The sequence below is a fragment of the Pyxicephalus adspersus genome, chromosome 5, assembly GCF_032062135.1.
Source record: "Pyxicephalus adspersus chromosome 5, UCB_Pads_2.0, whole genome shotgun sequence".
NCBI classification, from domain to species: domain Eukaryota; kingdom Metazoa; phylum Chordata; class Amphibia; order Anura; family Pyxicephalidae; genus Pyxicephalus; species Pyxicephalus adspersus.
This window is the reverse complement of record NC_092862.1, coordinates 39,215,095-39,229,276: the sequence shown is the minus strand read 5'-3', so window position 1 is coordinate 39,229,276 and position 14,182 is coordinate 39,215,095. Positions and strand designations below refer to the sequence as shown.

At 41.2% G+C, this 14,182-nt stretch overlaps 1 protein-coding gene across 4 annotated transcripts in view; it reads right to left on the bottom strand.

The window, feature by feature from the left end:
• Window positions 1-10,368, bottom strand: part of PCMTD1 (protein-L-isoaspartate (D-aspartate) O-methyltransferase domain containing 1) — a 33,382-nt gene extending 23,014 nt beyond the window's left edge. For 3 of the 4 annotated variants that reach the window (XR_011920802.1, XM_072411224.1, XM_072411221.1), the window contains exons 1-2: window positions 10,228-10,368; window positions 1,130-1,561 (exon numbers count right to left, since the gene is read on the bottom strand). Coding sequence is in view for 3 of the 4 variants with exons in the window: in XM_072411224.1 (XP_072267325.1) it covers window positions 1,130-1,436 (307 nt within the window). In the remaining variant the exon portion in view is untranslated. Of the gene's footprint in view, window positions 1-1,129; window positions 1,562-10,227 lie in introns of those variants that run through there. The other variant, XM_072411223.1, reaches the window with a different exon arrangement.
• Between the last annotated feature and the right edge of the window lie 3,814 nt (window positions 10,369-14,182).

The following is a 14,182-nucleotide window of genomic DNA, read 5'->3' as shown; positions in this document are numbered from 1 at the left end:
CCCCCCCCCCCCTGAACGGAACGTCTGCACCTACAGACATCATCGGGACTCATAGGATGCAGAGAACGCTGGCCGGAGGAAGAAAAAAGACGCAAAGGACGACGGAGGACACTGGTGGATCAGGTAAATCTCAATTTAATAATATTTCCTATAGGTTTAGCTACCCCGAGTGTGACTCGGGGTTACCGCTTCCATCTTCTTTTTTCTACCCTGAATCACACTCAGGGATACCGCCCAGGAGGTTAAGAAATCTACCAGGATCTACCTATAAATCATTATATGCTCTTGGAAATTTACTTTTTATTTCATAAATGAATATCTGCAAACTATTCAGCTATTAGTATAGAGTAAGTTAAAGTTTACCACTTTTCAACACATTTATCAAAGTTCATCAGGACTAAAGAAGATCATGGGTGAACCTAGGTGATACAGCAAACCTAGAATGGATCTACTCAATGATGGAAAACAATTACCAAATAAAAAAAATGAATTCCAAGTTTGCCGGGTTTACCCTTAATAGTCTATCTTCTTCAGTCCCGGCTAGCTTAGATAAATCAGGCCCATTGTAATGGGTCTGTGATAATTGGTTCCACAACCATGCCACACTGGCCCTGAAACCTGGCTAAAGCCAAAGTCTGCGTAGAAAAGGTATTTCCATTGCCTGGTATTACCATTTACATTTCAATCGTTGCTTCCAGACATCCTGCAGAACGGTGCTACTAAGAGTGTGAAGCGATACTTATATGAAGGTACCATAGTTTGACAACATAACCAGTATATTTGTACTCAGCCACAATATGCTGTAATTTGGCAACATTTTCATGTAATTTTGTTTTCTTAGGTTTTTAAAATAATAATATGTGATCTATAACACAGAAATATAACTGATTCTAAAGTACAAAATAGTTTGTGGTATTTGGAGTCTATTTACAAAACTGTGAATCTGAGAATCATGTGATTGATTCTCCATCAGGTAATGTTTTTTGAATGTCAGATTCACTGCTTAATAAACAGAACCCTTAGTTTTTGCTTTGGGAGGTAGTCTTGGTAAATATATTGCTTTAATAAAAAAACATTTATAGCACTAAATTGTTTTACTTAATTAGAAAACTTAGAAAAACGTGTTTACCTAAAATTAATCCCACCATTGTGCTTAAATATCCAGTTCCACTTCCAAGGTTTAGAAAGGATAATCCTTGTTGAAGCTTTAGGGCCTCCATGACTTCGGAATAGATGCAAGGTGCAGAAAGGTGAATGTTCCCATGCTTCCATGCCAAGTCTTTATATGCATTGTCCCTGTAACCTTCCAAGTAATATTCCCCTCGGTCAATTGCTCTGAAGGCTTGTTCTACTTTTTCAGTGCGTATATATTGCGCCTCTTTCAGATTATCAATTAAGTCATCGTTGTCTTCCCCAGCACTCACTGCTCCTCCCATGATGGGTCAATAGTTTTAAGCAAATTTGTTACATTCGACAAAAGCAGAATAAAGTATCAACGGGATCACCAATTTGACTCGGCTGACCACTAGCAGGTTATCATTACACCTGCAGCATACGCACCCTGTGGAAATAAAAAATAAAAGTGTAAAGCGTTTAGGTTTCTCTTGTACAAATAAAACATAAGCAAACATCAATCAGAGTAGATGTGATAAGGTATTTCAAAGTATTTGAGCTTTCCTGGCCTTTTCTTAAACAACAGAGCAGGATCTCCTACTAAAGCCAGTTTCCTATTACATGAGTACTATCCGGAGAGAAGATTTGATACAAATTGATAAAATATAATAGATCATGAAGAGAATCATTTTATTTCAAGGGGCACATTTAGGTGGTCCTGATGTTTACAACTGTAAAAAATGGCGGTATAAGTAATAGTATGTTACTACACAAATAGTATTTCCATTTTTGCAAATCATCAATCTTTTTTTCACACATTGTTGCATATTGTGCCTTTTCTCAATTCACTGGAGGTGGTAGTTTATACATCTGAGAACAAAAAACAGCTTTTGTATTAGTGTGATTAAATTGAGAAAATTATTTGAGATACCATATACCCTGCCATATTACAGACTAGATTCAAACGCCTAAATGCAATTACAAAATGTTTAAATCACTTTTTTCATAAACTGTAATCCTCTTACCACTACAAATAACATAGGGATTAGTAACCTAGGAGCATGAAAACTCCAGCTATGCTGATGAAAGTCAATATGTTATTGTCTTTTAAATGGAAGCTTTACATTTGGGGTCCAAACCCTGAAACCCATTTCAAATACACAAAATACATGACGGCAGGCACCAGGTTTACCAAAAGGGTGAATTGAAATGCAGGACATTTATATGTGATTTATCTGCACCCTATGATCTGTTACATTAGACTGGTCTTAGACGGCGTACACAAGTTCAATATTTGTCACTGGAAAAAATCTATCATGATCCTTTCCAACGACACAAGACTGAAGGATGCCTGAACGAGTTCTGTACATACAGCATCATTCTGCTCTATGGAGAGATGCACTCTCTCCCCTTCACTTCCATTACCATCGTTCCATGTGGATCCGCCACGATGGATCCATGAACAACGAACGCTGTACACACGCCATATTGCCTTTTTAAAGATTTTTTATGGAGTCATTGCCCTGCCATACCACATGTACCAATTCCCTGGAGTGGTTAACAAATTGGCTTACACCAACTGATATTTGCAAAAAAAAAATCTGTGTGTTGTGAGTGTTTACCTAGGATTACTGATTTGCTCATGAACTGGTAAAGAATTCTTTCATACCCTTGCTTTTACGTCTTTTAAACAGGATTGAAGAAATGTGCCAATAGACGATTGTCTATTATATGATATTGGCTTACCTACTACCACTTAACTTCTCAAGGGTGGTTTACAAAGAATAATAAAAAAAAGCTGGCATTTTTGAATCATTACCATTTAGAGAAATCCTATGTGGAGTGTTACAATAGCTGTTTCACAAACACTGCAGCTATGCTGCAGACTTTTTCCAGACAATAGAGAAATTAAATTTATTGGAAACACTGGGGAGAGATCATAGGGCACTAACCCACTTCAATACTAAATAGCGCCCTAATCTCAATGAAAAGAAAAGGGGTGACTTAACTGCTACTGCAAACCCAAAAAATTGGGCCTGATTTATGAAAGCTCTCCAAGGCTGGAGAGGATACACTTTCTTCAGTGAAGCTGGGTGATCCAGCAAACCTGGATTGGATCTGGTCTAGGATTGAAAGCATTTGCTAACAAATAGCAACTGACTTTAAAGAAATCCATTCCAGGTTTGTTGGATCACCCAGGTTCACTGATAAAAGTGTATACTCTCCAGCCTTGGAAAGTTTTTATAAATCAGGCTCATTGCTTAGGATTTCAAGTAATTTATCTTGAGGAGGAACAGAGAACAACACACGTAAGTATTCTCTGAAGGCTAGGCAGTGAGGTAACAAGATTTGTGTTCACAATCATCAGGTCATGCTCATACTCTACAACTTCTGGTAAATCCTCCAATGTCTGGATTAGCATGTGTAGAATGTAAAAAAGGCTCCAGAGTGAGAATTATGAGAACAGATTATTAATTTATTGTTGTAATTTTAAATCCTAAAAAATAAAACTAACGACCACAATCAAAACACAATGTTTTGTTTTTAAACATAAGCGAAATTAAGCAAATCTCTTCACTGATTTTACTGTGAACAAGGTTATTTCTAAAAAGGTTGCAGGAACATATTGAAACTTGGAGTGACACAGAAAGCTTCAGACAACTCTCAGCTATAAAAGTCCCCTGTTTTTGATAGTGGAAAGCCCCAGACACGAAAGACCTGTAATATACTATGGTGCAGGAAATGTGGATTGCTGCTCATGGTAGCCAGTCAGATACTTTTACTTAACAACTTCTTCATAGCCAATGGTTCCCTACTTATTCAAAATATAATTTCCCTTCTTGTTTTCAGTAAATCCTTTTAGTAGAAGGTAATTTTATTTCTTCTGGGAAATATTTTTAAAACAAATAGGAAAATGTACAAGGACACTAGTATAGATGACAAGTTTAAATGGCCATTATAAAAAAACACACAGATGTGCATATTTTAGCCTCCCAAATGTACAGTGCAAGAAAGTGTGCCTACAGTTATAATCCATAATTTGTGAATTTGGAGAAAAATAAAAAATAAATGTGTGTGTGTATGGGGGAGGAGTGGTAAGAGCAACCAAAAAAAAATCTATGGATGGGAAGGAGGGAGGAGATAAGTTATGGGACACACTTTGATGGTAGGCATGATGGAGAAGACAATTATTACCTAATGATGAAATCATATATGCATAGGAGCCTAAAGAACTTAAAATGATAATGTAATGTGCCATATTTGCCTAAATTTTAGGTCAGAAAGGCTAAAAGTGGTGTCTTCAGTCACATATTGAGCATGTATATGAAAGATTCTGAGCTTGAAAATATATGTCAGTCTGCCTATGACTAAAAAATGATCCTAGGTTGTTATCCATAGTCACCATGTTTTCCCATGTACATTATCTAATTTAGGATAGATCTCGATGCAACAAAAGGCAAAACTTTTGTTGATTTCAATTGGCTGGAATGGCCAGTGAATGACCACAGACAGACCATGGACAACAAAGCAATCTGTGGAGAAGGTGTGATACTGGTTCTAGCAAAACTGTACACCTGGAAAACTTCCTAAAATTCCACCAAACATGTAAGTGGGAGCCTTTGTCTTGCAGGGACTTCCAATGTGTTTCAGGTGAGGAAAATTTTCAATGTAGTACAGATGTCCCTCAACTCCATTGAGGGTAACATTCAGGCCAAACGTTATAGGATAACAGTTTGTAATTTATTCCTTACTTTATTTACTGCTGTCAAATAGAAAAATACTAAAATTGTGTGGGGATCCTGAAACTAGATGACTGGAGTTAAGGACCTAGAGATTTTTTTTAAAGTTAGGATAAAAAAACTTATAGGTAAGAATAAATGTTCTGCGCTACTTTTCCACAGCAAATAATTTGCTTAATTCTCCAATTTTCTTTTCTATTACTGGCCAGTCTCAAAGGTTTTTTTTGGCGGACCATCAATCTCAGGCAGGGTGTAAAAGTTGGAAACATGTTCAGGTTTCCTACAAATAAGCACATGATTTCAAAGGATGCAAAAAACAAAAAAAAACAAAGTTGTAATGAAAAATATTGTTTAAAAGTTGTGTGGCTTAATACCACGGACCTGATTTACTCCAGGACTGGCGATATCACCATGATAGGCAGCAAACCTGGAATGGATTTCTTTAAAAATCATTTGCTATTAGTTGGCAAATGTTTCCCGCCTGCACCAGATCCATTCCAGGTTTGCAGGTTCACCCAGATTCTCCCATAATAACCTATCCTAGTGATATCACCAATATTGGAGCTTTATTAAATAACATCTCATGTATCCGGTTTGTGGTTTATGTGACATGGTGAAAGAAAAAAAAAATAACTCTATTTGTTATAATGAATAATGATAAAGTAAATGCCAGAAGCTCCATGGGCACAATATAAGAATATAAAGTTTGCACCTTGATGGAGAGTTCAGGTTCTATTTAAGCTGGGCACAGACACAAAATGATTGGGGTTATATTAGGCTAAGCCGAATATTTGTGTTTATGACACAGCTGAGAGACAGAAGTGCCAGAGGGCAATCAGATTGTGCATGTCTGTCCAACTCCCCTCAGATTTCCACGGACACCATAAGGCTATGTACACACATCAGATAATCACTGTCCCTTGTCCCAGGTGAGAACCTGACCTGTACAGCAGCCAGACATCTGTCATGGATCAATTAATAACGTTCACAACCATTATGCAAGTCAATGGAAGAGAACACAGTGGGGTGCTACTTGCTCATTCTCCCCTCTCCATTGAACAGAATGGTGCTGTGTATACAGTGCTTGTTCCATCAACTAGCACTGGAAATGATAATGTAAGAATGTTTCCAGCAATGAAAGGCGAACGTGTGCAAGGGAACAAACCTCAAAGATTGACCACATGGGATTGTCTCCCTAGCACCCTTCATTCTGCAATCTAACTGCTGCGTTTAGGTGTCTGTCTCTTTAGACTGCTTTCTGCCCTTTACTTTCTCCCTTCAGGTATCAGGCTGAGATGCCGGGCAGTAGAATCTGTGGAGGTGCCTGATGCTGGACAATTATGCGGTCAATCGTGCGGCTGATTAGCAGACCAACTTTTGGAGGGACAATGACTGACAAGTAACATTTCTCCCTATCATTTATATGTCTGTGGAGCTGAGGCAGTGTCACATTTTACCTCAGGAACTGCCACCTACTGTCCTCCCTTCTCTTGTCACGGGCATCCTTTATGGGTGGACAGTATATTGGTATTCTTTAAAAAATGGATTGTTGGTTGGTTATAGTTTAAAATTGCTATGTGTATTTGGATTATTAACAGTTAAAAGACTATTGGTTTATTTAAAGTAAGTTCAGTTTATTTAAACCCAACAGGAGGGCCGTGGCCTAAATTTTTACCACAATAAGCTTTTGTGTGCTTTTAATCGATCTCCTGTCCGTAACCTAAGGCTAGGTCCACACAGATGGTGGGAATAGGCATTTCCGGGAGACTCCCAATGAACCTAACTAACCAGCATTTCAACATTTGACAGCCAGTGGTAGCAGACAGTAATTAACCACACATTACAACCCGCATTTATTCTGTATTTGGCCTGTAAATGAGAGATACAAGAGCAGAAGGTGAATGGGCAATTCAATGGCTAAACAGAATGATTGGTATAAGGTACCCTAAAGCCCTTTCAGTGCTCAACCCAAGCATTTTTTCAAGCCAGGTGAGAAGTAATTGTAGACGGGTGGCATTGCCGGTATTGTGACCCAACTCATCAGTAATCACCTAAAAACAGCCAGGTGGTTACTGAAAAGTGCCGGGTGGTGCACCCAGCTAAAAGGGACTGGAACTGAAAGAACACTGCCCTTGTACATATATACAGGGAGTGTGCATTTTTTTTATGTACTCCACCTCCTACATCGTAAGCTCCTCCGAACGGGATGCTCTCCGTAATATGTTGGCATTTTATATATACAGTTAAGAAGTAATCATTCTAATAGATAATTTAAATATGCAACAATTATGAAATAGGCTTCAGAATAGACTTTTCATGGCTCATTTGCACACGTAATACAGGGAAATGTTTAGTATAATTAAACAGGATTTATATAGCGCCAACATATTACTCAGCGCTGTACATTAAATAGGGGATTATATCCAATATTTATTTCTATGGGTCTGTTTGACACATTACTGCAGCATGTGATACATAAAATCACAATAAGCAGCACACATGTGAACAAGTCCTATAGGAAAGGATGGGATTTGTACAAGAGATGCATTTTGTTGCAAAAAGATAGGAAGTAATAGGGGGTAGCAAAGGGCACTGTCTGGCTGAGATACAATAAAATCCACCACACTGTGTGCTGTGTTACTATAAAAGGTGCATGTTATTCTGATTGCAATGACATAAAAAGCAACCATCAGCCATGTTTAAGTTTAAAGAGGAAGTAAACTCAAACCTCACCCAAAACAAAAACACAAAATACACTTACCTTCAATCCCGCAGAGCAGTCGAACAGTCCGGAGGTATCTTACATCAGGTCCCGCGTCGTCTCGGTATCCGTCTTCAGCCCGGCGCACCGGGCGCCGCCGCTATCTTCTCATCTTCTCCCGGGTTCTTCTTACTGTCATCAAACACAGGCATGAGATCGGGTGACGTAGCTGGAAAAAAAACTTTCTGATCTCACTGCGCATGCGTGAGATTGGAAATTTTCTTCCCCTCTTGACGAAAGGGCTCCTTCTGCGCATGCCTATGCCTCTGAGAAGGAGCACCCAAGAGCCTCCCGGGATGTGTGACTTAGGTATCCAGGGAGACTCTATGCTCACATTCATTCTTGATCACCTAGGCCAGGGGTAGGCACAGCAGGCTGGACTTTGAGCCCCACCCTAATGGCTCCGCCCACCATAAGGGATTGCCCTCTGAAGTGAAATACCTCTCCTCCATATGCAATGTGGAGGACAGGGATTTCCTTTCAGGGAGCTTTCCCTATTTACCGCGCCGGCGGAAGTATCAACATACTATATCAACAAATAGGGGAGCAACAGCAAGAAAGCAACACCGGAGCTCCAGTAGTTCTTAAGGCCCCCTGGCCGATCCAGAGGCTCCAGAGCCGCGGGTCGCCGGCCGGCATTAGGCTGGATCGGCCAGGGGGCATTAGGCCGGAACAAACTACGGGCTAGGCTGTATCTGGCCTAAAGGCTGGAGTGCCAACCCCTGACCTAGGTGATTGAGAATTAGGTGCTGCACCTTTTTTTAAAAAAAAGGGTGTTGCATTTACAAAAGAAACACACACACAGATTTTTTACGTTACACAAAAGGGTTGTCTACCCTTTTATGTAAAGTGAAAATTCTGAGTTTAGGTACGCTTTAATTCTTTCTTTTTATACCCACATGCTACAGTGGACAGTCCCACAGTGGACAATAAACCACAACGTCACAGAAGGTCAGAATAGGGTAGTACCAGGACCTGGTGCTTTGCAATGCTATCAGGCAATTTTTACCACTTCAAAAACCCTTTTAACCAGCCTAGGATTGCAAAAGCAACCAGAAAAATCAACACAACCTTCCACTAACACTGTACACGGGCAGTCTGGGGTAGGTTGCCTTCATCCTCCCCTTGTTTCTGGTATTGTTGGTTAATCATTGAATATTGCTGCATCTAAACTAGCACAGGGCTGGGGAGATCTTACACAATCCACCTGATTCCATGTGTATCTTACACAAATCAGCTCTATTAGCTACTTACACAATCTTCTTCTGATATTTATTGTCAGCTGCTAAAACAACATTACATTTATCACATGACCAGCATCTATTACAATGTAGTTTGTCATAAAATCCCCATATTGTGCCCTTCTCTTGGTGACTCACTAATCCAGATCTTTGGTTTGCTGAGCTGCACTGATGTCATGGGTATTATTATGGCCGGTAGATGTCTGTGTAAAGGAAAGCAAAGGGTTGCATAATGTACAAGTGCTGTGCTGAAGCTGTTACCATAACAAAGTGGAAGTATCCAGACTCTGGGAGCTTTAGGCTTGTAAGCCCAGAGCAGAGGCTGCATTGGGCTGTATGACAGATGAGATCTGCCCTGAGGCTGCCAGTAAACACAGCAGAGGCAGCACTGGCAGGATGGCGCCACCACCTGGATGATGAGCGAATGTGCAGAGTGATGATCATTATCAGTGCAGTGCTGCTCATTCCTCATGTTAGGTATATGTAGACCCCATGTAACATTTAGCTTTGTATTATTATATTAGAACTGACACATAACTAGTGATCCTGATATGAGTCCCTGTTTAGGCACTTCTTCTCATAGGGTTACAAAGTCTCCTTGTTGTTTTCCTGCATTGTCACATGTTCTCCTACACATGGCTGTGCACACAGACATTAATATTATTAATATTACACAGACATGTTGTCACTGCCCTGAGCCATGCGATGTGTGAATGCATGTACATGCCACAACAAGTATGAAAACAATGGGAAGTTAGAATAATACAAAGTGCAAGGTTTACCACCCTCAGCCCATACTTCCCTCTGCTCCAGCGATGAGATCCATAGGTTTCAGACATCTTGCCTGCCCCCATAGCCCCTGGCACATTTATATGGTGGGTAATTATTCCTGGCCATAGGTAGGACACTTTTATATGAAATATGACATATCTCCTCTGTGATTATATAAAACATCCCTGCTGGCAAAGTTTTATTTTCAGGCCTCCTTGTAAAGGACTTGCAGAACCCATCTGGCACTGCCAATCTCTGGATGTGTCAGGGGGAAGAGCCATGGCAGCAGCCAGTGACTAGGACAAAGCAGAAAAGTTTGAACAGAGTTGGCCATGGAGGGGACAGTGATCCATGGGGTAACACTAAATGTGGGGGGCACTACAGAACAATGGCCAACCTGCAGAAGAACTACAAGTGTCAGCTGCCTCAGGTGACCATGGCATTGCAGGGCATGCTGGGACATGGCACGCTGCCTGCAGGTAGGGGTCTATGCCTGGCACACCGGCCGAGCTGACTGCGCCACAAGCCGGGAGGCGGAGAGACCATCTTCCTAACTCCATACTGACCCAGACACAAAGCAACCAGCACACGGACAACTCACCATGAGAAGCAGCTGAGCGGGGCTCCGCACAATACCGCCCAGGTATTCTGTTACCGTGCCACGGGCTGCTTATGGCGTTGTGAGACACGAGTGACCGCAGAACGCACACAGGCCTGTGTGCCCGTGTATGGCAAAGATGGCATCTCCGGGGCCCCTGTAGACGTGCTCCATCATGCATATCCTCCAGCTGCCTCTAGATGGCGATGCACATTAGCTGATCGGTCATATTGTATGAGATGAGCACTCAGTACATTCACAGGGGGTGTAATTCATGTAAATCCACCAATACATCATACACACCTCAATGTCATTACGAAGAACATTTTTTAAATACACCTTTTTATGGGACAAATATAGGATCCACCATGGATGACTTTCTAATGAAAATACCAGGTGCCTGGCTGCTATGCCAACTGACCGAATAAATCACCACAGCTGCAGAAAAAGTATGCAGATTTAGGAAAATTAGAATTTGAAGCAAAGGGAATGCCATGACTGTCAGCAACTAGCTTTAAAGCTACAGGCTTTGTCTCTTCTGCAAATAAATAAACTTACCTGCCTGTTTTGCAATCTTTTCTATAAAGTACACTTAGCTACACATGCGCACCTTAGTTGGCTGCCGAGAATGAATTAATTCCTGTATACATGCTTAGAAGATATGTCATTCTGGCCTGGTTACTCGAGATAACCAAATATTGGAAGACTAAACTTACCTTCCTGTTTACAGTTATTTAACTAAACTTACCTCCCTTCTCCCCATCGCTGGCATCTTCACTTAGTTCTCTTCTGGGTTTCGGATCTTCATATATCATGAGTGACCAGGCCAGGATGTCATCACTTCTGCACATGTGTTACAGGAGTCTATTTATTCCCAGCACCCACCTACGCCAGGTTCATGCACTGAGGTGCACATGTGTAGCTCAATGTACATTAGAATAGAACTTGTAAGCAGGCAGGTACATGTGTTGTATTGCAGCGCAGACATAGCCTGTGCCTTCTACAATAAAGAGCTGCCTGCTCACTATTTTTTACATATATTTACGTATTTCTTACGTTTTACTTAAAATTCCTATGCCAATGCAATACAGCCAATAGTTTTGAATAGAGTAAGAAGGGAATCAATTTTCAATTCATTGTGTTTGTCAAAAATCCAATATTCCACAGCTGAGAGCAGAACCAGATATGAGGGGAAATCTTCCAATGGGGTGGTTGGGGATCATCTAATACTTTGATTCTTTACCTCTTGAACATGGGAGAACTCTTTGAACCTTTTAGAATTTCAGGGAGCCCCTATTATCATTTCTATACTCACAGCTCACAGTACATGATGTACAGTGAGAAGAATGCCTCTTACTTTGTGAGAGTCACAAATTGCACATTGCTCAAGGAACTCCTAGCAATCCTTGTTGGGAAAGACTACTCCAATACATCAGCAGCAGGCCAGTCACTAAAGTGGATGATGGGGGTTGCAGTGCTGGAATATGTAGTAGTGTTTGTCAGCTCTGGAGGAGAGCTCACTTGTAAGGTAAGTGCGCCATATTGTGGAAGTATGCTGCAGCCAGACTCATCCATCCTTCCCACCGCTCTTCTTCTGCTGCCTCCCTTTGTAGTTCTCTTCCTTGTCTTCCATTTCACCTTAGAATCAAATTTAAGCTCCTCTGTTTTGCCCTCCATGGGTCTTGTCCCACTCATCTTTCTGACCTGATAGAAAAATACTCCCCTAGTCGATCTCTCCGCTCCTCCAATGACCTACTACTGATTTCCTCACTCATAACTTCATCACACGCATGGCTACAGGATTTCCTCGTCTAATTCAGCTTGCTCCTACTTTCTGCTCATTTATAAGAGCACTCAAAACCCATTTTTTCAAACTTGCCTACCCGGCTTCTTCTGCCCTGTGAAACCATCACTACTTCCCACCACTACATATCCCCCCTCCTATTGTGTGCTAATTCCCCCACCTACTAGATTGTAACCTCTTTAGGGAAGGGTCCTCTCCTCCCGGTGTCGCTGTCTGTATTTGTCTTTTTTTTAAAAAAAATATTAATTGGGTTTTTGCAACCCGTTTAATGTACAGTGCTGCGTAATATGTTGGCGCTATATAAATCCTGTTTATTATTATTAATATTTTGCTGTGCATGCTCACCACATGCCCATGTGTATTGGTCAATAAATGTGTGCCTTGTTCTGTACTCTCAGACAGATGTGGGTACTGTTGCTCGCTAAGCATGTGCAGACTCCTCTCGCACATGAGCAAAGCAGCATGCTGTTCCGCCTCTACCCCCCAGAATTGTGACTGGTTGCCATAGCAGCCACATTATTGATTACTGAGAGGTCCTTGGACACCTGTAGTGAAGTTTATCCTTGTGGTAAAACCAAAGTTTGTGCCAAAGGCAATAAAAGGGAGGGGTGAGCCTTCAACACCCCCTTTTTATTCCAGGTAAAAATACTAATAATATGCAATGTCCTCGCTATCAGCGCAGCCATGTTTAACAGGTAGTCAAGTATACCTAACATTTCTGGCTACCACAATTCATGAGTTGGTTCAGTCTGATATGGTAGCTCATGTAACAGCATTATGTATATACATTACTTTCCAGACATGAAATAGTGTGAGAAATGTTTGTCCTGGAAGTGTAATACAAAGTATGTAAGGCCATGGTGAGCTGACAGGAGTGCACACGTCTACAGGGACGCCAGGGAAGCTTCCTCTACTAACTTCCCGACTCGGTATTTGTTTTGATGTCTGCAGTGCATTGTGGGAGAAGGTGGGGGTGAACAGCTGAGAGGATGTAAACAGTGTGGCAACGTGACCGGCTACAGCGCTGGCCAATCACAAGGCTTGTGTTTCATGTGCGTGTGGAATGATGTCAATGAAATGGGCGGGGCTTGTTCTGTGTTTGTTTTATGTGAGAAATGAATAATGACATGGCAGCGCTCAGTATTATAATGACATCTATAGAGGGTGAATGAGGTGCTGCTGTCTCCTGGCAGTGTATATAAGAGTGCCCAGCATGCCTGCGTGTACCAGAGACATTGCTAGCCTTCGTGTGCCAACTTCCTGTATCACGTGACACAGCGAAGCTGGAAGTTGTGCAGTGCTTGTCTGTGGAGGGTTCATTAGTGAAGGATTAGTAAATACTATTACACACATAGAGAGGGTGATATAATAAAGCAGCTGTGAATGTTCATACAATATATCAGGGGTCATGTAAATTAAATAAAACAGCTGAAACAGCTTAGTGTTTCCCCAACCTCCTGAATTGTAAGCTTTTCGGGGCAGGGTCCTCTCCTCCTGTGTCTTTGTATCTGTCTGTCATTTGTAACCCCTATTTAAAGAGGAACTATACTCAAAAGTTAAAAAAATAAAAACACACCTCCAATCCTACAGTGCAGTCCAATCGCTCTGGGGGTGTCCAGCATCGGGTCCGGCGTTGTCTCAGCATCCTACGTCACCCGACCCAGGTGCGAGATTGGGTGACGTAGGATCAAAAAAATTTGCTCATCTCACTGAGCATGCGTGAGATCGGCAAATTTATCTCTTTAAGCAAAAAGGCTTCTTCTGTGCATGCCCAAGATGCAGAAGGAGCGCCCAAGAGCCTCCCGGGATGCCTGACGTAGGTATCCCGGGAGGCTTTGTGCTCCCAATCATTCTCGACCGTCTAGGCAGCCAAAAATTAGGGGACGGTGCTGCACCCTTTTTTTGTTTTTTGAAAAAGGTGTTGCACCTAAAAAAATACCAAAACAGAATTTTTACCTCACATAAAAGGGTTCTCTACCTTTTTATGTAAAGTGAATCTTCTGAGTATAGGTACACTTTAATGTACAGCGCTGTGTAATATGTTGGTGCTATAATAATTCTGTTTATTAATAATACAAATAATAATAATAGTGTTGGATGGAAAGATAATAACCACTTTAATTATTTTCCTGCTGTCCATGGCTCTCCTAAAAA